A 21452-nucleotide genomic window follows, 5' to 3' on the forward strand; every position below is an offset into this window, starting at 1 on the left:
AACAACTCCAACTTAACAATACTGTCAACTTAACAGCAAAACAGTTGCACAAATTCATCAAGGAAAGGGAGTTAAAGGAAAACGTATTGCTTGACTTGGAATTGGTGAGTTCTGCATTTCTTGACTGTCATCGTTTCTATTAAGGAATTTGTATTGTCGTTCTATGATAGACTTTGTAGACAAGTTGCACTGTGAGAAGGACAGAGAGAAAAAGTGACGAGAGCTTCAAGCCGACGTCCTTAACATCTGGATTAATTCTGTCATATCAGTGATTTTCAGATTGAGGAATAATCCTGATAATGCATGTAGTCATTGGTGTCATTTGTGTGGTTTTGAATAGTGAAATGCCCACTTTGACTGTATGAGAAAATCTCCACTCTGTTAACTGCTATAAAATACTTAACCACCTGAAATATTGTACATGTAAAAGGGGAGATGGCTATGTTTAATTTCAGAAATAACACATTCACTATTTCTCTGCATTCTGTAAATCCAGTATTGACTGACATCATCATGAAAGCATCAACCACAGCAGGTCCGGCAATACCCATGACATCGGCAGAAACATTCGAACAAGGAATCATTGAGGTCGTCACCCGTCTGGTCACACAGAATGTCCCAGAATACTTCACACAACCCTTCAGAGCTGGTAAGTGTACCATATTCTTCTACACGTGATACAACCATAGACCTACGAGGTAGTACTCTCCAGTGGTATTTAGGGAAGTGCTGGACTAGACAAGAGAGGACAAACTTGGCTTGGACCAGCTGTGAAGACAAAACTAATCCAAAGGCTTGTATCCTCTTGGACAAAACCTAAAACAAATTGTTATGTAGATAAAAAGGATCCCGCGCAATCCTACTACTATCCTCCTAAGTAATGTTTTATGCACGTTCTATGCAAACCCATTAGGAAATACAGGTATATTAATTAAATGCCACATTGTTCTGTGTGCATCCCAAATGGCACCCTATTCCCTATATAGTGCACTACTGTTGACCAGAGCCCTATGGGCCTTGGTCAAAAGTAGTGCACTGCAAAGGGAATCAGGTACCATTTGGGATGCACACAGAATGTACGCCAATACTGTTAAAGGTTCAGAGCCCAGAGCAGGTGACTGAGGAGGTTGGAGGTTGCCCTAGAGATGGTCCTCTATATGGGGAGAGGAACACCCCCAAATGAGAAGACAGACCATGCATATGAATGATATTGTAATGGGTGCGTGTTGGTGGCAGGGAAATCAGGCGCAGGAGAACGAACTTGGTATAAACGGAGTCGTTTAATAAGTGTTGACCAAACTCCAAAAACCAATATATATAAAATAACAAAAGTGGGTACAAAACCCGTCGCACACCAACATATACTAGCACAATCACATACAATCAAACAATCTCCGACAAGGACATGAGGGGAAACAGAGGGTTAAATACACAACATGTAATTGATGGGATTGGAACCAGGTGTGAAGGAAGACAAGACAAAACCAATGGAAAATGAAAAATGGATCAGTGATGGCTAGAAGGTCAGTGACGTCGACCGCCGAACACCGCCCGAACAAGGAGAGGAACCGACTTCGGCGGAAGTCGTAACAGATATGGCTACTGTGATCAATCTCACTGGGAATATTTCATCACATGATAAAGAATGCTACCAAATACCCCGTGGAAGTCTTTTGTATTAATCAACTGCGTACAGGTTATTGAATTATAGTTTGTGTAGGGGGTGCGTACTGGCGACAGAGAAGTCAGGCGCAGGAGAGAAAAAACTGATTTACAACGGTGCAGTTTAATAAACAAAACCACCGTAAACAGAACAATAAATCAATGGGTAAACAAAACCCGTACACACCAGCATAACGTGCACAAGCACTACAATAAACAATTCCGGACAAGGACATGGGGGGAACAGAGGGTTAAATACACAACATGTAATGATGGTATTGAAACCAGGTGTGTGGGAAGACAAGACAAAACAAATGGAAAATGAAAGGTGGATCGGCGATGGCTAGAAGACCGGTGACATCGACCGCCGAACGCCGCCCGAACAAGGAGAGCGACCGACTTCGGCGGAAGTTGTGACAGTTTGAGTGTATGAGAGGTAGAGGAGTAAGATAATGGAAACAGGAAAAGGAGAAGAGAACTCTAGACAACAGGAAATGTCTTCCTCAGGAAGAAAATATGGCTTTGAAACAGTGAAGATGGTACGAGAGAGAGAGAGTCTCCAGAGAAGGTTAGAAGGGAGTATCACCCTATGGATCTGCAGATTATAGGGAGTGTCTGTTTATCAGCCAGCTGCAAACCCAGAGAGGAGTCTGGGTAAGAACACCTCTAGCACCACAGGTCCTGCTCTAGTGATAAGGACAGGCTGACTGGTAGCAGCTCAATTTCACACTCTCACTCACACACACACACACACACACACACACACACACGCACACACAAAAGAGCACCCTCACATACTCTGAAAATAAAATGAGCATCTGACAACCGTGTGGATAAATACAGATGTTGGATCTTAATTTGACCACCCTTTTGCAGGGTTCCTTGCAACTTCCTTGCAATGCAGGAAATGTAAAACGTTTAGTGTTTATTATACTTAAATAGTAGTATTAAGTATATAGGCCAATTATTTTGGGAATTGGCCTATATGGATAGGGCAAACATTTTGTGTTTTTTACAGAAGGTTTAAAAGGCTTCCGAAGCTTGTAATTTCCACTGAAATTTCATACGTGATTTTCCATTACGAAAAATGGATCAACCCCTACAAAAATGTCCATTAATTATGATATTTAAATGATAGGAGGCCGTCTGCGCTCTTTAAAGGTTACTACTAAATCTTGTTGGTTCCAGGTGCGTAGGCGTTCAAATAAGAATACTGGAGGAGATGGAGATCCAAAACTGAGGCTTGAATGCAAAATAAAGATGCTAATTTGAACATCATTGTGCCCAAAATATCTAAACAGAAGTTTCGGCCTCAGGCCAACCTCAGTATAAATGGTCGGCACACACACCTGTTTAAATTTCAAGGATAATTACATGTCACATGATCAAGCAAGAAAATTCATCAGAAAATCTGTAGTCAGTACCTAGTACAATAGAATGCATGATCTACATTGTATACAAAAGCGAACAGAGAAATATCCTAAATTATTGCTACTATGATTTTTTTAAAGAAACCATGATGTTCAAATGAACAGCTTTCTGTGTGGCATGTGGACTAGCGATTAAGAGGGTTGGGCCAGTAATTGAAAGGTTTCTGGTCTGAATCCCAAAGCCGACTAGGTGAACAATCTTACAATGTGCCCTTGAGCAAAGCACTTAGCAATAATTGTTCCTCTGAGTCGCTCTGGATAAGAGTGTCCACTAAATGACATGAAATCTTTATTTTGCATTAAAGCCTCAGTATTGGATGTATTCCTTTTTTCAGACAGTGTGCAGGTCTCCATCTCCTCCATTAATTATAATTTCATGCAGGATCCTTTTCCTGCTGTAGCAAACTGACTCAAATTAAGATCCTACATGTGTATTGGCGCAGAACTTGCATGATATATATATAAGACCTAAGATTAAGAATTGTTGACTTGCATAAAGCCGGAAAGGGTTACAAAAGTATCCCTAAAAGCTTTGATGTTCATCAGTCCACGGTAAGACAAACTGTCTATAAATGAAGAAAGTTCAGCACTGTTGCTACTCTCCCTAGGAGTGGCCGTCCTGCAAAGATGACTGCAAGAGAACACACAATTCTCAATGAGGTCAAGAAGAATCCTAGAGTGTCAGCTAAAGACTTACAGAAATCTCTGGGACATGCTAACATCTCTGACGAGTCTACAATACGTAAAACACTAAACAAGAATGGTGTTCATGGGAGGACACCACAGAAGAAGACACTGCTGTCCAAAAAAAACATTGCTGCTTGTCTGAAGTTTGCAAAAGTGCACTTTGATATTCCACTGAGCTACTGGCAAAATATTCTGTGGACAGATGAAACTACAATTGAGTTGTGTGGAAGGAACACACAACATCATGTGTGGAGAAAAAAGGCACAGCACACCAACATCAAAACCTCATCCCAACTGTAAAGTATGGTGGAGGGAGCATCATCGTGTGGGACTGCTTTGCTGCCTCAGGGCCTGGACAGCTTGCTATCATCGAGGGGAAAATGAATTCCCAAGTTTATCAAGACATTTTGCAGGAGAATGTCTGCCAATTGAAGCTCAACAGAAGTTGGGTGATGCAACAGGACAACGACCCAAAACACAGAAGTAAATCAACAACAGAATGGCTTCAGAAGAAGAAAATACGCCTTCTGGAGTGGCCCAGTCAGAATCCTGACCTCAACCTGATTGAGATGCTATGGCATTACCTCAAGAGAGCGGTTCACACCAGACATCCCAAGAATATTGCTGAACTGAAAGAGTTTTATAAAGAGGAATGGTCCAGAATTCCTCCAGACCGTTATGCAAGTCTGATCCGCAACTACAGAAAACGTTTGGTTGATACTTATTGCTGCCAAAGGAGGGTCAGCCAGTTATTAAATCCAAGGGTTCACATACTTTTTCCACCCTGCACTGTGAATGTTTAAACGGTGTGTTCAATAAAGACATAAACACGTATAATTGTTTGTGTGTTATTAGTTTAAGCAGACTGTGTCTGTCTATTGTTGTGGCCTAGATGAAGATCTGATCAATTTTATGACCAATTTATGCAGAAATCCAGGTAGTTCCAAAGGGTTCACATACTTTTTTATTGCCACTGTATATGATAAATATATTTGTTAATCTATTCAAGTTACTGGCTCTTAACCGCTAGGCTTAACCGCTGCTCTTACCCGCTAGGCTATCTTCCGCCCTACCAATTCAAATGTGGTCTAAAATTGTTCCAAAGATTTCCCAAGAAAGTAACAGTCTCCCAATTAAACCAGTGTTCCCCAACTCCGGTCCTTGAGTCCCCCCAACAGCACAGATTTTTGGTGTAGCCCCTGATTCAAGGGCTTGTCAAGGGCTTGATGATTAGTTGACAAGTAGAATCAGGTGTGCTTGTCCAGGGGCCATAACAAAAATATGTACTGGTGGGGGTACTGAAGGACCAGAGGTAATTGTGCTCTCCTTGTTTTATAAAGGGTAGGAAAAATATTGCGAGACAGTTTTAAAAATAAACAAATATGTCTTTCTGTTTCTCTCGTGAAATCTTTGGAACAATTTTAGACCACATTTGAACTGAATTGTGAACAAGCAACTGACGAAGCTTTGTCATTTTAAACACAGTGTTATGAAGAGATTATCTTACAACAAGGAGAGAGTCACTTTCTCTCACTGACGTACATCACGTACATGAAAACATTCCTCTGAGAATCTTCTCCCCTCATATTCCCCTCGGTTTGTTTGATAAAGAACAGCTATCACAGTGCCATCCAACACAGCATGTCACACCAGCCAAAGTGACCGAGTGAAACCCTTAGCTCTCTCCCCTCTTCAGTGACGTAATCCGTGTATGTCTGCATCGAAGTGACTCTGTACTGTCGTTGTTGTTGACGAGCCAATATGACAGGCTCAACGTGATGCTGTCTGAGAGGAAGGCAATACTACCTGAATACCAAAGGGACGCAGCATGCTTTGGACTGTCATAACAGCCTTGGGAGACAGTGAAGAAGCAAAGAGATCATTCTAGAATGCACTCACTGGTTAGAGTAGAATTGTAATGCAGTAATTTTGTATTTTTTGTGAGGGAGAGTTCATTGAGGTGAGACAATCAGATGTTGATTAGCAGGTGTGTGACTATCCGCTATATCCTTTATGCATCTGTTTCCTGTTGACTTAAGATGCTACAAATGTGTCTAAAACTAAGTTATGTTGTTCCCGAGAGAGCAGTACTGAACATCAGCTATTAAAACATAGTTTACATTCATCAAGCTAATGGACTGAAGACAAGTATAACTTTTTTGCAACCAATTGTGTTCTAACTAACTGAAGTAAAAAGAAAAAAGGACAACAGGTTTAAAATAATATATAAAATACATGATAAATTCCACATCCGCTACCACCGTGGTATGTGGATCCTAACTTGCCTTCCTGTCAAAAAATCTCACTATTTTATGTTACCATTCTGAGTTAATTAACCCTTTACACTCGTGGGACTTGGCCTATATGGATAGGTCTTACAGAAGAAAGCATCTGCATAAGCATGGTAGCAATTTAAAGCGAACAGCTTGGAGATTTTCAAATCAAATCAAATTGTATTTGTCACATGTGCCGAATACAACAGGTACAATAGACCTTACAGTGAAATGCTTACTTACAAGCCCTTAACCAACAATGCAGTTTTAAGAAAATACCCCCCAAAAAAGTAAGAGATAAGAATAACAAATAATTAAAGAGCAGCAGTAAATAACAGGGGGTACCGGTACAGAGTCAATGTCAATGTGCGGGGCACCGGTGTCGAGGTAATTGAGGCAATATGTACATGTAGATAGAGTTATTAAAAGTGGCTATGCATAGATAATAACAGAGCGTAGCAGGGGGGGGGGGGTGCAATGCAAATAGTCTGGGTAGTCATTTGATTAGCTATTCAGGAGTCTTATGGCTTGGGGGTAGAAGCTATTTATGAGCCTCTTGGACCTAGACTTGGTGCTCCGGTACCGCTAGCCGTGCGGTAGCAGGGAGAGAAATCTATGACTAGGGTGGCTGGAGTCTATGACAATTTTTAGGGCCTTCCTCTGACACCGCCTGGTATATAGGTCCTGGATGGCAGGAAGCTTGGCCCCGGTGATGTACTAGGCCGTTATTTGAAATTATTAGACCAAAAATGAGGACACAACAGTTCACCTGACAAGAGTGAATCCAAACATTACACTTTTGATTTTATGTGCATTTTACATTTACTGTACTTTTTGCCGCATTTGTTGATAACAAAATCTGAAAATACTCTGGATACATTCAGTAACATGATAAGAATATTCCTGTAAAATGTGGAGTAGGTGCAACATAAGACAACAAAAAAATGACAAGGGTTAGAGTGAGAGGACTAAATGGTGTCTCCAAGCGGCCTAGAGCAAGCACACGTTTGTTTTGTTTGGAACTCAGCCCTGCATCCCCCACCATCACGCAATTACTTTTGTTGTTTACGCAATCCAAGAAAGGCCCATTATAAATCGCAATCTGGGTCAGGTGGGAATCATTTGAAAGCTTGTTCTATTGCCAAGTTATAAAACACGATCACACAGTGTTACGCTTTACACAGGGCAAGTCAGAGAAGTCGTCATTTTGGGGAGCATAGATAGGAATCATGAGTGCATTCAGGTGCGTGTTCCACTGCACATTTTCGTCACAATAGGAAAACATAGGCTCATCAGTCAAAACCCATACAGCGCTGTGAAGCTCTGAGCTCCGACATCATGTATAGAATGTTATTGTACAGACACTGTGTTCCAATTTAGGCGCTTATCAGTGCCCAAATCTGCTATTTTCAATCGTGTACATGTACAAATGTAAAGGGCTACTCAAACATCTCAGTATGATCATTCAGTCTCATTAGTCCTTCCTGCCTGTAATCTTGCACCAGCTCAATGACTCACTGAGGTTTGAACCTGAGGAGTCAAGTCTGGGTCCACTGCCTCAAATTAGACCTGTTTCCTTTCTCGCCCTATCCCCCCCCCCCCCCCCCCCCCCCCCCCTCTCCACTCTCTCTCTAGCCTTGTTTATACCTGGTTCTAACATGCATCCTTTGTCCTGATTTGATCCACATTCTGACTATGCCCACATTGTAGCCGTTGCGTCTACAGATGGTAGTAAGATGTGTCTCTCATCCATGTAAACTGTGAATGCATTGTGACCAGATATCCTGGCCCCTCCCTGTATGCAAATTATTTGACAGTTATTCTTTCAATATTTATTCATTTTAAGACACATATTGATGCAATAAGTCAATGGTGTCACCTGTCAATGATTCTAGAGGACAGGATGGTGATGCATGAAATGGTTTCACTATCGAGATCGGTCTACACTGGTAAGAAATTCAGACATAATGCGTGTCTGACTACCTCCGGAGGTGGTCAGGAAGATCTGATCGCCATCAGATCCCAATGCATCGTTTAATCATCTACACCTGTCTAAAAATGTGGGCAGAATCAGAATCAGGACAACGAGACGCAAGTTGGAACCAGGTATAAACGGGGTTTCTCTCTCTCCCCACTTCTCTTTCTCTCTTCACACCTCTCACAAGTTAATGAGAGGAAATAAAGCATCTGTCAGGCATGTCAAACGGCCTGGACCCAGTAGACCAGGCAGGGAACTCAAGGTCACCTCATTGGCTCAGAGCAGCACCATAGTCAGGTCTTGGAAGAGTGCCTGCGACACGGCCTTCGCCTCAAACTGCTGCTTTGACAGCTGGGAAATCAGAGTAGAAATACATTTATAAAGCTAGGGGAGGAGGAGATAGGAGGAGATAGAACGAGCTGCTGCCATCTTTATCAGAACATGGATTGCGGTAAGTGTCGTAGCCTTGATAAAGGAACAGCCACACACCTATAGGTAGCGCCTTCACAAAAGTTATAGGCGTTATGTTGATCCAAATTCAATAGCCAGACCATTGTGATGCTTTTAAACGCTTTATCGTTTGAACAACCTTCTCTCATGAGAAGGGCAGATACTATTGATGTTGCTGGCCTTGGGGCAGTCACTATAGGGAGAGTCACCGTAGCAGAAGGGAAGATACTATTGATGTTGCTGGCCTTGGGGCAGTCACTATAGGGAGAGTCACCCGTAGCAGAAGGGCAGATACTATTGATGTTGCTGGCCTTGGGGCAGTCACTATAGGGAGAGTCACCGTAGCAGAAGGGCAGATACTATTGATGTTGCTGGCCTTGGGGCAGTCACTATAGGGAGAGTCACCGTAGCAGAAGGGCAGATACTATTGATGTTGCTGGCCTTGGGGCAGTCACTATAGGGAGAGTCACCCGTAGCAGAAGGGCAGATACTATTGATGTTGCTGGCCTTGGGGCAGTCACTATAGGGAGAGTCACCGTAGCAGAAGGGCAGATACTATTGATGTTGCTGGCCTTGGGGCAGTCACTATAGGGAGAGTCACCGTAGCAGAAGGGCAGATACTATTGATGTTGCTGGCCTTGGGGCAGTCACTATAGGGAGAGTCACCCGTAGCAGAAGGGCAGATACTATTGATGTTGCTGGCCTTGGGGCAGTCACTATAGGGAGAGTCACCGTAGCAGAAGGGCAGATACTATTGATGTTGCTGCCCTTGGGGCAGTCACTATAGGGACAGTCACCCTTGGGGCAGTCACTATAGGGACAGTCATCATGGCAGAAGGGCAGACACTACTGATGTTGCTGCCCTTGGGGCAGTCATTATAGGGACAGTCACCATAGCAGAAGGGCAGATAGTATTGAGTAACTATAGCATAAGTGATACATATATAGTACAAATACATAGGCCATACAGTATACTACAGCCTAGCCCACTTACTGAGCTGGGCTCTGACTGTACTATTGCATCATGGATGATGTCATTGAGGGGGAAAGGATGGGACTGTGTGTTGAGACCAGTTCTACACTAATCCTCCTCCAGAACACCTGGCGTGCGGACGAAGCCCAAGTGGCCGTCATGTACGGGACTGGGTGTGGGGAGAACATTTGCTTTAGAATGGTTAAATATGCTGTAGGAAATTGTTTAGGGAAAGGGTCTAAGATAGTGTCGTTGACTTTTATAGAGAAGTACTCCCAAATGGCAACCACTATTGTTTCAGCAAATCTCTCTCGCTCTTTCCATTTCTCTGACACCCACATGAATGCATAGACGTCCTTATTTTAATCAGCTGAACATTTTCTTAGCTGAACAACCCCTCAGATGCCCTCTAGCCCATATCCCCCCAAGCAATAATATACTTCTCCAACCTCTTAAAGCCATAACAATAAGTGAATGGCCCCTGCAGCACCAGGAAGCCCATACTTACAGTACATTACACCGCTCTCCTTCATATGAGGCTCTCTGTCTGTACCTCATTAACTACAGAGCGCTGGGCCAGAGCCCCAAATGATCTCACTACAAAGCCATCTCATCTCACCCTCCTCTCCAATGACTGCTGCTTCAAAACAAAATAAATGTAAATTACCGTCATTTTTGGCCCCTGCCTGGCCTATCAACCACTCTATACCCCTGGGCAGCTGAGGGGAGGTCAGAGAGAGGGGAAACATCAGAGGGATATATGGGGGAATGTTACAGTCAGCCATCATCCCTTTATCAAAAGACCAACCGACTGCCTGGAGTTAACTTGGGAATCTGGGACGCCCTCGTGAAAAGAACCCAGCTAATATCAAAGCAAAGCTCGTACTCTACCTTTCCATTGTAGTGATACTAGAGAATATACTCCCCTATATGTCATATTTGCATCAGCATTGTCTTGAAAATATTCAATATAACAATCTGATGCAGACTGGGTCAAGGTTTGAATCGAGAACAACAACAGTTTGTACTGTACTAGAATTGAACTACAATTGCCACGTACAACTCCCCACTGTATTTAGTCTCCCCACTGTATTTAGTCTCCCCACTGTTTTGATCTTACTCTGAATAAGGTCATGGAAAGTGAAGTAGGAGACAATCTTGTTACTATCGATGAACAGGAAACTATTACCGCACACATAAATAACGCAACATGAGGGCTGAAACCAAAATATTGTGTTAGGTTCCAGGTTGTATGTTAATTCTAAATAATCCCAGAGCAGCAACAATGCTTGTTTCTAAAGCACTATCATCATGTAGCCTGACATTAAGCTGTGGGGCAGAGGAGATAGGAGATATGATGCCCTTGCCCTGGCCTCGTGGATATACCAGCAGAGTTCAAAGCTGTGCAGGCAGCATTCAGGTAATCGATTAGCTCTCCTTTTGGGAAATGATTCTGTTCTCAGGCACATTTAGTCCGCATACAAATATTTGTATCAGTCAGTCAGTGGGGCTGTGTAGTCTATTTTGTGCCATGCCACCAACTACCGGCTCAGTCCCCGTGGTTGGGCTCCAGTGCCACTTGTTCCCTCCCAGGGGGGACATCCTGTGGACGGAGTTCTGCTCTGTCTTGGGGAAACAGATGTTTTGTATACAGAAACAGTAGAAGAGGCATGCATACAGCATACTGTGTCTCAAATGGCCCCCTATTACCTATTTAGTGCACTACTTGAGACCAGAGCTCTATGGGCCCTGGTCAAAAGTTGGGCACTATATAGAGAATAGCGAGCCATTTGGGATGCTGAAACTCAGCAGCAAGGGGAACCAGCAGAGTCCCACACGTGTAGCACTTTATCAGAAGTAAGTCATCAATTACGTCCGAAGCTTCGTTTCATTGTGTGCTTTTTCAAACCGTGTGTTGCAAAATGCGAGATCCCACTTATTTCGTTGTGGTTTCGGTGCTTTATTCGATTCCAAGCTGCTTTCAAACAGTTGCATTGCTTCAGTATGGAAATGCATGGTTAAACATAGGCCTCTACTGTACACCGTACTTACAAATATAGTTAGGATTTTGTACATGTAGTTTTACTAGACTGGTAGCTCAGCAGGTAGATTAGGGAACTATGGGATGTTCAGGATCTTGAGGGTATGGGGTCAAATCCTATTGAAGGCACACTATTTAGAAAATAGTTTTATGTGAAACCACACTTTCTGTACAGTTGTTCAAATAATTCATTTAATTTAGTATAATATAAGCTTCTGTCTCAACTTGTTTGCGATGGGGGCAGTATTTTCACTTCCGGATGAAAAGCGTGCCCAAAGTAAACTGCCTGTTACTCAGGCCCAGAAGCTAGGATATGCATACAATTGGTAGATTTGGATAGAAAACACTCTAAAGTTTCTAAAACTGTTAAACTTATGTCTGTGAGTATAACAGAACTGATATGGCAGGCAAAATCCCAAGGACAAACCATCCCCCTCAACAACAAAAAATTCAGCCTACCACTGTTTTCAATGGCTATCACTTTTATTTTAAGGCCAAGTCCTCCCAGATTGCAGTTCCTAGGGCTTCCACTAGATGTCAACAGTCTTAAGAAAGAGATTCATGCTGGTTTTTGGAAAAATGAGCCAGAAATTGTAGTTTTTCTAGGTGGCTCCCATTTTGGCTGTAGTGTTTCCAAGCGCGTGAATGAGAGCGCGTTCTTTGGTATTTTTCTCCGGTAAAGACAATAACGATTCTCCGTCTTAAATTGTATTGTTTATTTACGTATTAGGGTACCTAAGGTTTGATTATAAACGTTGTTTGACTTGTTTGGAAAAGTTTATTAGTAACGTTTGGGATTCATTTTGTATGCATTTTGATGGAGGGAAACTGGGTGGATTATTGACTGAAGTGCGCCAGCTAAACTGAGATTTTATGGATATAAAGAAGGACATTATCGAACAAAAGGACCATTTGTGATGTAACTGGGACCTTTTGGAGTGCCAACAGAAGAAGATCATCAAAGGTAAGGCATTTTATATATCGCTATTTCTGACTTTCGTGTCGCACCTGCCTGGTTGAAATATGTTTTTCATGTGTTTGTATGCGGGGCGCTGTCCTTAGATAATCGCATGGTATGCTTTTGCCGTAAAGCCTTTTTGAAATATGACACAGCTTCTGGATTAACAAGAAGTTAAGCTTTATTTTGATGTATGACACTTGTGATTTGATGAAAGTTAAATATTTATAATACTGTAGTTTGAATTTCGCACTCTGCAATTTCACCGGATGTTGTCGAGGTGTCCCGCTAGCGGCACACCTTTCCCAAAGATTAAGCATCCTAAATAATGCCATTCAGTTTTTCAAAACAAGTCAACTTGAAGGCAAAAAAGGAAAGCATGATGTAAACCTGGTATTCCAACTGATTTTAGGCTACTACTGCCAACGACTTGTCTTGCACATATTCAAGGCCCCCAGCACCAAAGCAACCCCATTGGTCCGCAGAACATTTTTCATTGGTCCACAGAACATATTCACCGGATTTGGGGTTGTTCAGGTGGGGTTATGCAAAGTGCAATGGGGCTTTCTTTCGTCTCTTCAACAGTACAGTATTTTGTGTTTGTAGCTAATGTATCTTTTAACTATGTGCTTGCTTTCGCAGGAGTTCTGACAACAACATCTGCAGATATGACTGAAACAACCTCAGCTGCTTTTTTAGGTAAGTACATTAATGTCTTCAGAAATCACACATTGATGCAGACAGAAGGGGGAGAGAGAGAAATGCCAACACGTTGTCTACACCAAAGTGTGAAGATACCTACAGTGATGGACAAATATATTGCCAACATTGCACTTTCATTCATATTTCCCTATTTCTTTAGAACTCTGTCCCTGATGGGGCTTGTCGATTCACCTCTGTGTCCAGTCTGCCAAAAAATTATTTCCTGACACTCACCTCCACGCATTCTGATTTTGTCCCATCATTCAGAATTACTGGGGGGAAAAAGTTCTGAGCATTCCCTCAGTCGTCCTCCATATTACCATTCCTGCATCCCCATCACTCTGCATACTAAATGACTTTGATGATGACGTCCCCTGTGTTTCCTCTATGTCCAAGGACAAACAACACTTCCTATTGATTTCATTAACAATCGCCCAAAAAGTGACCCAGACAACATCAAAATGGCACCTCCTACCAGGGACCAACACTCTATGGGTGTTAGTTTGTGAACACTATTTCGGGGGATCACATATCATTTCTAAGAAAGTGTTAAAGCCCTATGCTAACCAGCAGCTTATCCACTAGTCTTGCTTGGTCTTGTCCGGTCCTGTCCTGTCCAGTGTGTCCGTCTCTTGTTTTGTCCTGTTTTGACATGTCCCTATTTTCTACTTGCCTCTTTTTATTCTTACCCTACTTTTCAGTTTTTTCCTACTTTTTGGTTGCAGTTTACCTTCTTCACTATAATAAGTAGTTTTATGTACATAGAACATTTGAGATCAGAATTTTATCACCCACAGTGTTCAATGTAGCACTTTTTTAGAAATGATATGTTATCCACCGAGACAGTGTTCACAAACTAACACCCCCAGAGTGTTGGTCCCTAACACCGTGCTCCATGGCAAAATATGTGGTTGCTTCACGTTTACGGTCTTGTCATCAACTCCAATTCGAATGCTAATCCGTTATAGCCTAGTTCGTTAAATATATTGAACATGTTTGCAGTCCACATCGTTCTACTTGCATTGCTTCAGTATGGAAATACATTACATAGGCTGTAGCATTTGCACTGTTTTGGAATGAGATGTTCGACAAGCAGGTGTCCACATACTTTTGGTCATGTAGTGTATGTATAAATATAAAAAGGGAGAGATATGCAAATTAGGCTACAGATGTTGTAAGAACACGCAGGGGGATATGGACATGACAAAGCTGGGTGTGAACAGACAGAGAGCGAGCACGAGCAGTCTCTCCCTGTGTGTGTGTGTGTGTGTGTGTGTGTGTGTGTGTGTGTGTGTGTGTGTGTGTGTGTGTGTGTGTGTGTGTGTGTGTGTGTGTGTGTGTGTGTGTGTGTGTGTGTGTGTGTGTGTGTGTGTGTGTGTGTGTGTGTGTGTGTGTCAGACAGAGAGAGCAGCCTTTCCCTGAAGCCTACATGCCTCAGTCTCAATTACCATCATGTCTCTGACCTCAAACAGTGAGAGTTAATAAGGCCTGTGAACTCTTCTCTCCATGCTCAAACATGTATTCTCTCAGTACTGACACACACACTACTAACACCTCTTACCCTCTTACACCCCGGGTAGCTAGTCTTCTGAAACCTCCCACTCTCAGCTCAACCTCCGTCATGTCATCCACTACATTTGTGCCCCTGTACAGGGAGGGTGGTTATCGGCACATGTATCTTGATAATGACTTGGTGTGTGCAACATTCACTATATAGTGTGCTACTTTTTGACCAGAGCACCAGGGGCCATGGTCAAAAGTAGTACACTATGAAGGGAACAGGGTGCCATTTGTGACGCAGCCTTGGAAGGGGTTGCACATTTTACGAAATTGATTAATGAATCATTAATGATAGATTTACTCCTCTGATGAAGCAGGTAATTAAGCGTTAATGAAGTACTGAAGAACCACACACTGAAGCGTCCCAGCACACTTCTTTTTTTTTACTTGGCACTTTTGAAATGTGTGCCATTTTTCCCTACACACCTGCAAGTTGTTCTGGGAAGTGTGTGTGTTTGTGCGTTGCACTGTTATCACGTTCTGACCTTAGTTCCTTTTTTATGTCTTTATTTTTGTTTGGTCAGAGCGTGAGTTGGGGTGGGCATTCTATGTTGTTTTTCTATGATTGTTGCCTGTGTTAGTGTTTGCACCATACGGTACTGTTTCGGTTTTCATTTATTCTCTTGTTCTTTTGTATTTTGTATTCATTCTCAATTTAAATTATATTATGGATACGTACCATGCTGCATTTTGGTCCTCCTCTCCTTCCACCAACGAAAGCCGTTACAACTGTAAGATAGGTTGAGCTGACACACATTGAGCTGATTGGAGTGTGTGTCCCCCCCGGCTAGATTAAAGTCAAGGTGGATTGGACAGCTGTTCCATTGCAATAACTTATACTTAGCATCTCCTTCATCACTCTTTATTTAGTTTCCCTTCCTCTTTTGTCAGGTAGAAAGGCACCTTCTACCTGTCACTGTTTTAGTGAGAGAATAACATTCAGTCAACAGGCCCTGCGCTAGACTAGCGTCCTGTCCAGGGGGTGTACTTGTACGTCAAGCTGCCTCCACGCTTCAGACACAGGAGAATCAGGAGATAGTGTCACGCCCTGACCTTAGAGATCCTTTTTATGTCTCTATTTTGATTGGTCAGGGCGTGAGTTGGAGTGGGCATTCTATGTTTTGTTCTATGTTGTCCGTTTCTATGTGTTTGGCCTGGTATGGTTCCCAATCAGAGGCAGCTGTCAATCGTTGTCTCTGATTGAGAACCATACTTAGGTAGCCTGTTCCCACCTGTGTTTGTGGGTAGTTGTTTTCTGTTTCGTGTATTGCACCTTGCAGAACTGTTTGTTTGTTGTTTTTGTTCAAGTGTTTCATATTTATTAAAAGTAATATGGACACTTACCACACTGCACCTTGGTCCTCTTCTCCTTCTCCCGACGACGTTTGTTACAGATAGGATACTTAAAGTTAACAGTTTAGCTGCATTGGGGGTTCTTGGGGGTGGGGAATGGAATTAATTGTATTTTTTATTTTTTTTATTCCTGTGGGGGTGGACTGTGGGAGGGGTCTTGAATGGTTGAGGGACAGCTATTGGGGAACTGTGGGGGGATCTTGGAGGGTTCGGGCTTCACAAGATTGTGATCATGAAAAAGGAAACTATGACATATATTTTATATCACTATCATGCACACGCACCCTGACACACAAGGATGGCTCTGTTGCGGAAAGACTGATACATGTTTGATAGTGTCTTGATGCTGTATTGTTTGTCCTTCATGTTCTAATACTTTAATGTTACCCCTTCCTTGTGTTTTTTGTAATAAATAATTATAATTTTTTTTAAATTCAAAAACAGTATAGCTTCACTCAAACCTATATTATATACTGTAAACACAACTCTTTCAGTACTGCATAGTCTAAACCAGATTCAAACTACAGAGATAAGCAATGCATGCAAGCATCAAACAAGCTAGTGTAATGAAGGTATGGTGAAATCTGTAATGATAAAACAGTAGGTACTGTACATGTCTGTGTGTTGACTACGAGGCTCTGTCTCTCTAATGTCATTATCGTGTTGTCTGTTCTGGTGTCATTGCAGTGGGAGCCGCCAACGTAGATGATGGATCCTTTGAAGCCATCGTCGTAGGTGAGAAATATATCAATCACAATGTATTTATAAAGCCTTTTTTTATATGAGCAGTTGTCACGATGCGCTTTACATTAACCCGGGCCTAACCCCTAAGCTTTAGAGATGGTTATCCAGATGTGGAAGCATTATTGTTCTCTCTGTAGTCTGAGAATGGAACCAATGCTATGAGTATTACGTAAATGGAAAGTCCCTTCTGGTTTCACCTACCTAATTGTTATAGTTTCCCTTGTCATGCTGAGGAAACCACGTTCAGCCATCCATTTTTACTCTATCAAAGAAATGTCATGAACGTTACTTACATTTGACGTCAATTAGCAGGTGCTCTTATCCAGAGAAACTTACAGGAAGTGCCTCGCTCAAGGGCACATCGGCAGATTTTTCACCTGGTCAGCTCAGGGATTCGAACCAGCGACCTTTCGGGTTACTGGCCCAACCATCTTAAACGCTAGGCTACCTGCCGACCCAACCTACCTAAAATCAATGAACTAAAATATAAAAATAGAATGTTGCTTTGACGTTCTAGTTCACGATTACTACTATGATAACGTGTCTTATGATAAAACATATTACACTTTAAAAGAGTACTCTATATTTTCAGAGACCATTCTCCTCTCTCAGTCAGTCTAATTTCTACTCGTCTCTCTCCCTTCCCAGGAGTCATTTTTGCGCTGCTCCTGGCGCTGCTCCTGGCGTTGCTGGTACTGCGCTACATTGTCAAGCGTAAGGGCACTTACCACACCAACGAGGCCGAGTGTGGTGATTCTGCCGACAATTATGGCGGTGACTCTCAAAGCGAGCAGGTTCAACTAGAGATTTTGGACAAGGAGGAATAGAAAGAAGAATACTTCATTTGAAACAGGATTTTTTCCGTTTCTAAACCAGGGCCAATATTTTCTATGGAATTGGAAATGCCTATGACGGTCATCTAATTTCAAGACAACATTTATATGGGGCCTACAACCATCTCAGCTCTGCAGATTTTGCTACGAAGAGACAAAATAATTAGATCACTTATTTTTGTATTGCCCATATAGTATATACACTATATATGCAAAAGTATGTGGACACCCCTTCAAATTAGTGGATTAGCTATTTCAGCCAAATTACAGCCTTATTCTACAGCTTTATTTCCCTCATCAATCTACACAAAATCTCATAATGACAAATTTTTGCAAATGTATTAAGAAAAAAATACTGAAATATCACATTAACATAAGTATTCAGATCCTTTACTCAGTACTTTGTTGAAGCACCTTTGGCAGTGATTACAGCCTTGAGACTTCTTGGGTATGACGCTACAAGCTAGGCACACCTGTATTTGGGGAGTTTATCCCATTCTTCTCTACAAATCCTCTCAAGCTCTGTCATGTTCGATGGGGAGAGCTGCTGCACAGCTATTTTCAGATCTCAGGTTCAAGTTCGGGCTCTGGCTGGGCCACTCAAGGACATTCAGAGACGTGTCCCAAAGCCACTCCTGCATTGTTTTGGCTGTGTGCTTAGGATCGTTGTCCTGTTGGAAGGTGAACCTTCACCCCAGTCTAAGGTCCTGAGTGCTCTGGAAAAGGTTTTCATCAATGATCTCTCTGTACTTTGCTCAGTTCAACTTTCCCACGATCCTGACTAGTCTCCCAGACCCTGCCACTGAAAAAAAATCCCCACAACATGCCACCATCATGCTTCATCGTAGGGATGGTGCCAGGTTAACTCCAGGCATGACGCTTGGTATTCAGGGCAAAGAGTTCAATCTTGGTTTCATCAGACCAGAGAATCTTGTTTCTCATGGTCTGAGAGTCCTTTAGGGGCTTTTATTGGGCAAGCTCCAAGCGAGCTGTCATGTGCCTTTTACTGAGCCACTCTACCATAAAAGCCTGATTGGTGGAGTGCTGCAGAGATGATTGTCCTTCTGGAAGGTTCTCCCATCTCCACAGAGCAACTATGGAGCGCTGTCAGAGTGACCATCGGGTTCTTGGTCACCTCCCTGACCAAAGCCCTTCTCCCCGAGTGCTCAGTTTGGTCGGGCGACTAGCTCTAGGAAGAGTCTTGGTGGTTCCAAACTTGTTCCATTTAAGAATGATGGAAGCCACTGTGTTCTTGGGGACCTTCAATGCTGCAGAAATGTTTTGGTACCCTTTCCCAGATCTGTGCCACGACACAATCCACAATCTCGGAATTCTATGGACAATTCCTTAAACCTCATGGCTTGGTTTATGCTCGGAAAAGCACTGTCTATAGACAGTCTATAGACAACTATAGACAGGTGTGTGCCTTTACAGATAATGTCAAATCAATTGAATGTATCACAGGTGGACTCCAATCAAGTTGTAGAAACATATCAAGGATGATCAGTGGAAACAGGATGCACCTGAGCTCAATTTCGAGTCTCATAACAAAGGTTCTGAATACCTATGTAACATTAGAGTGTCTAGTTTGAGAAACAAACGCCTCACAAGTCCTCAACTGGTAGCTTCATTAAATAGTACCCGCAAAACACCAGCCTCAACATCAACAGTGAAGAGGCGACTCCGGGATGCTGGCCTTCTAGGCCGAGTTGCAAAGAAAAAGCCATATCTCAGACTGGCCAATAAAAATAAAAGATTAAGATGGGCAAAAGAACACAGACACTGGACAGAGGAACTCTGTCTAGAAGGCCAGCATGGAATTTGCCTCATCACTGTTGATGTTGCTCAGTTGTGCACCAGGCCTCCCACTCCTCTTTCTATTCTGGTTAGAGACAGTTTGCACTGTTCTGTGAAGGGAGTAGTACACAGTGTTGTACGAGATCTTTAGTTTCTTGGCAATTTCTCGCATGTAATAGCCATCATTTCTCAGAACAAGAATAGTCTGACGAGTTTCAGAAGAAAGTTATTTTTTTTACGGACATTTTGAGCCTGTAGTCAAACCCACAAATGCTGATGCTCCAGATATTCAACTAGTCTAAAGAAAGCCAGTTGTAGTGCTTCTTTATCAGAACAACAGTTTTCAGCTGTGCAAACATAATTGCTAAATAGTTTTCTAATGATCAATTAGCCTTTTAAAATGAGAAACTTGGATTAGCTAACATAACGTGCCATTGGAACACGGGAGTGATGGTTGCTGATAATGGGCCTCTGTACGCCTATGTAGATATTCCATAAAAAATATGCCGTTTCCAGCTACAATAGTCATTTACAACATTAACAATGTCTGCACTGTATTTCTGATCAGTTTGATTTTATTTTAATGGACAATTTGTTTTGCTTTTCTTTCAAAAACAAGGAAATTCTAAGTGACCCCAAACTTTTGAACGGTAGTGTATGCTCAAAGTATTGACATCCCAAAATACTCTATCGGTGACTAAATGTGGTCAAGTTTATGTTGAAGATAATGCATGTCTGTTGTTTTATCACCTGAAAATGCCATTCGATTAGGTGTGGGTATGTATCAAGCTACACATTTGATACATTTGCACAGTCATGGATTAAATCAGCCAAACTTTTTTCCCAATTAAGAGTTACCTTGTATACCCAGTAGAAAAATCGGATTATTCAACACAACATCTGGGTTCAGGAAACCAAGATACAGGGGCAAATGTTTGCACTTCAATAGTGTGTGTTAATGAGATTTAGAAGCTTATAGAGGATTTTGTGTTTTCTATATTCATCAAGCTAGTATAGAGCGATGCACTGCCCGAGGCTGCTGAAGGGCAGTTCTGAATCCTTGAGTAGCGCCAGGCAGCGACATGTGGGTTTAATGCAATTCGAACAACCCCAGAAACGTTCCTGCAGAGCTGAGCCAGCACACTTTGCAAAAAACCATTGTGCCTCTGGGAAATCGTTTTACTCTAATTGCGTATTATTCTTGGTTGGGATACAAGACAATACAAGCCAATCTCAAGATCATACATCACCTGATCTACGAGCTGGCAAAGAGCACTTACTTTTGGCCATTTGATTGCAAGTTGAAAGTATTTATTTCCATTTGTCTTCCTAATCAAAGTATGGGACAATTGCTAACCTTTCTCCAAACAGATTTTTCCTTCAATTCTCTAATCAAGTCCAACTTCGAAGCCAGTGACTCAGCGTGTTTGAGTGCAGTGGCTTGAGTGCTCTGTCTGATTGAGGTAAAGACAATAACGCCATTGAGACATCTATCCAACTGCCGTCCTCACCGACAACATATCAAATCCTATTGATCAGAGAGGAAAACACTGACAAAATATGTGCCCCAAATGGCACCCTATTTCTTCTTTAGTGCACTAGGCTACTTTTGACCAGGGCCCTATGGGGGAATAGGGTGCTAAATAGGGAATAGGGTGCCACTTGGGACTCGACCGTGACTTCAGCAGGGCCACTGACACCTCTCAAGGAGATTAACAACTTTTCTAAAAGAGTCATTCCAGGGTCACAGAAGCCATAGCTTGGCCTAGACAGCTAAACACAAGCACCAGGCGCTTGAAAGGCAATAATCAGGAAGTCAGCCTTGCAACCAGCAACCAGCAACCAGCCGCACTTCCCGGTCAATGTATTTTTATTATTAGAAATCAAATAACAAAAAAAAGAAAAAACAAGAAAAGACACCCATCGTGATCTCTTACAGTTGTATCCCAGCTTTCCTCCTGGCCTTGGTGTGCAGAGAACATACTTTTTTATTCCGACAATAAGCCATACT

The 21452-nt window shown here is 42.3% G+C and overlaps 1 protein-coding gene across 1 annotated transcript; it reads left to right on the forward strand.

Moving 5' to 3' along the window:
- Window positions 1-17878, forward strand: LOC120050458 (glycophorin-C-like). Its single transcript, XM_038997046.1, has 5 exons — window positions 1-104; window positions 497-649; window positions 13095-13151; window positions 16755-16802; window positions 17460-17878. Exons 2-5 carry the CDS (start codon window positions 514-516, stop codon window positions 17636-17638), a joined length of 420 nt encoding a protein of 139 aa, XP_038852974.1. The 5' UTR covers window positions 1-104; window positions 497-513; the 3' UTR covers window positions 17639-17878.
- Window positions 17879-21452: the final 3574 nt, after the last annotated feature.

Source organism: Salvelinus namaycush, chromosome 7, assembly GCF_016432855.1.
Source record: "Salvelinus namaycush isolate Seneca chromosome 7, SaNama_1.0, whole genome shotgun sequence".
Classification (NCBI taxonomy): Eukaryota; Metazoa; Chordata; class Actinopteri; order Salmoniformes; family Salmonidae; genus Salvelinus; species Salvelinus namaycush.

What these genes read in the sequence shown, in the direction of transcription:
- LOC120050458 (XM_038997046.1), top strand. Translation starts at nt 514, where the DNA reads ATGAAAGCATCAACCACAGCAGGTCCGGCAATACCCATGACATCGGCA. An exon ending in CACACAACCCTTCAGAGCTG is followed by an intron (nt 650 to 13,094) that starts GTAAGTGTACCA and finishes TTGCTTTCGCAG; the next exon opens with GAGTTCTGACAACAACATCT. An exon ending in AACCTCAGCTGCTTTTTTAG is followed by an intron (nt 13,152 to 16,754) that starts GTAAGTACATTA and finishes GTGTCATTGCAG; the next exon opens with TGGGAGCCGCCAACGTAGAT.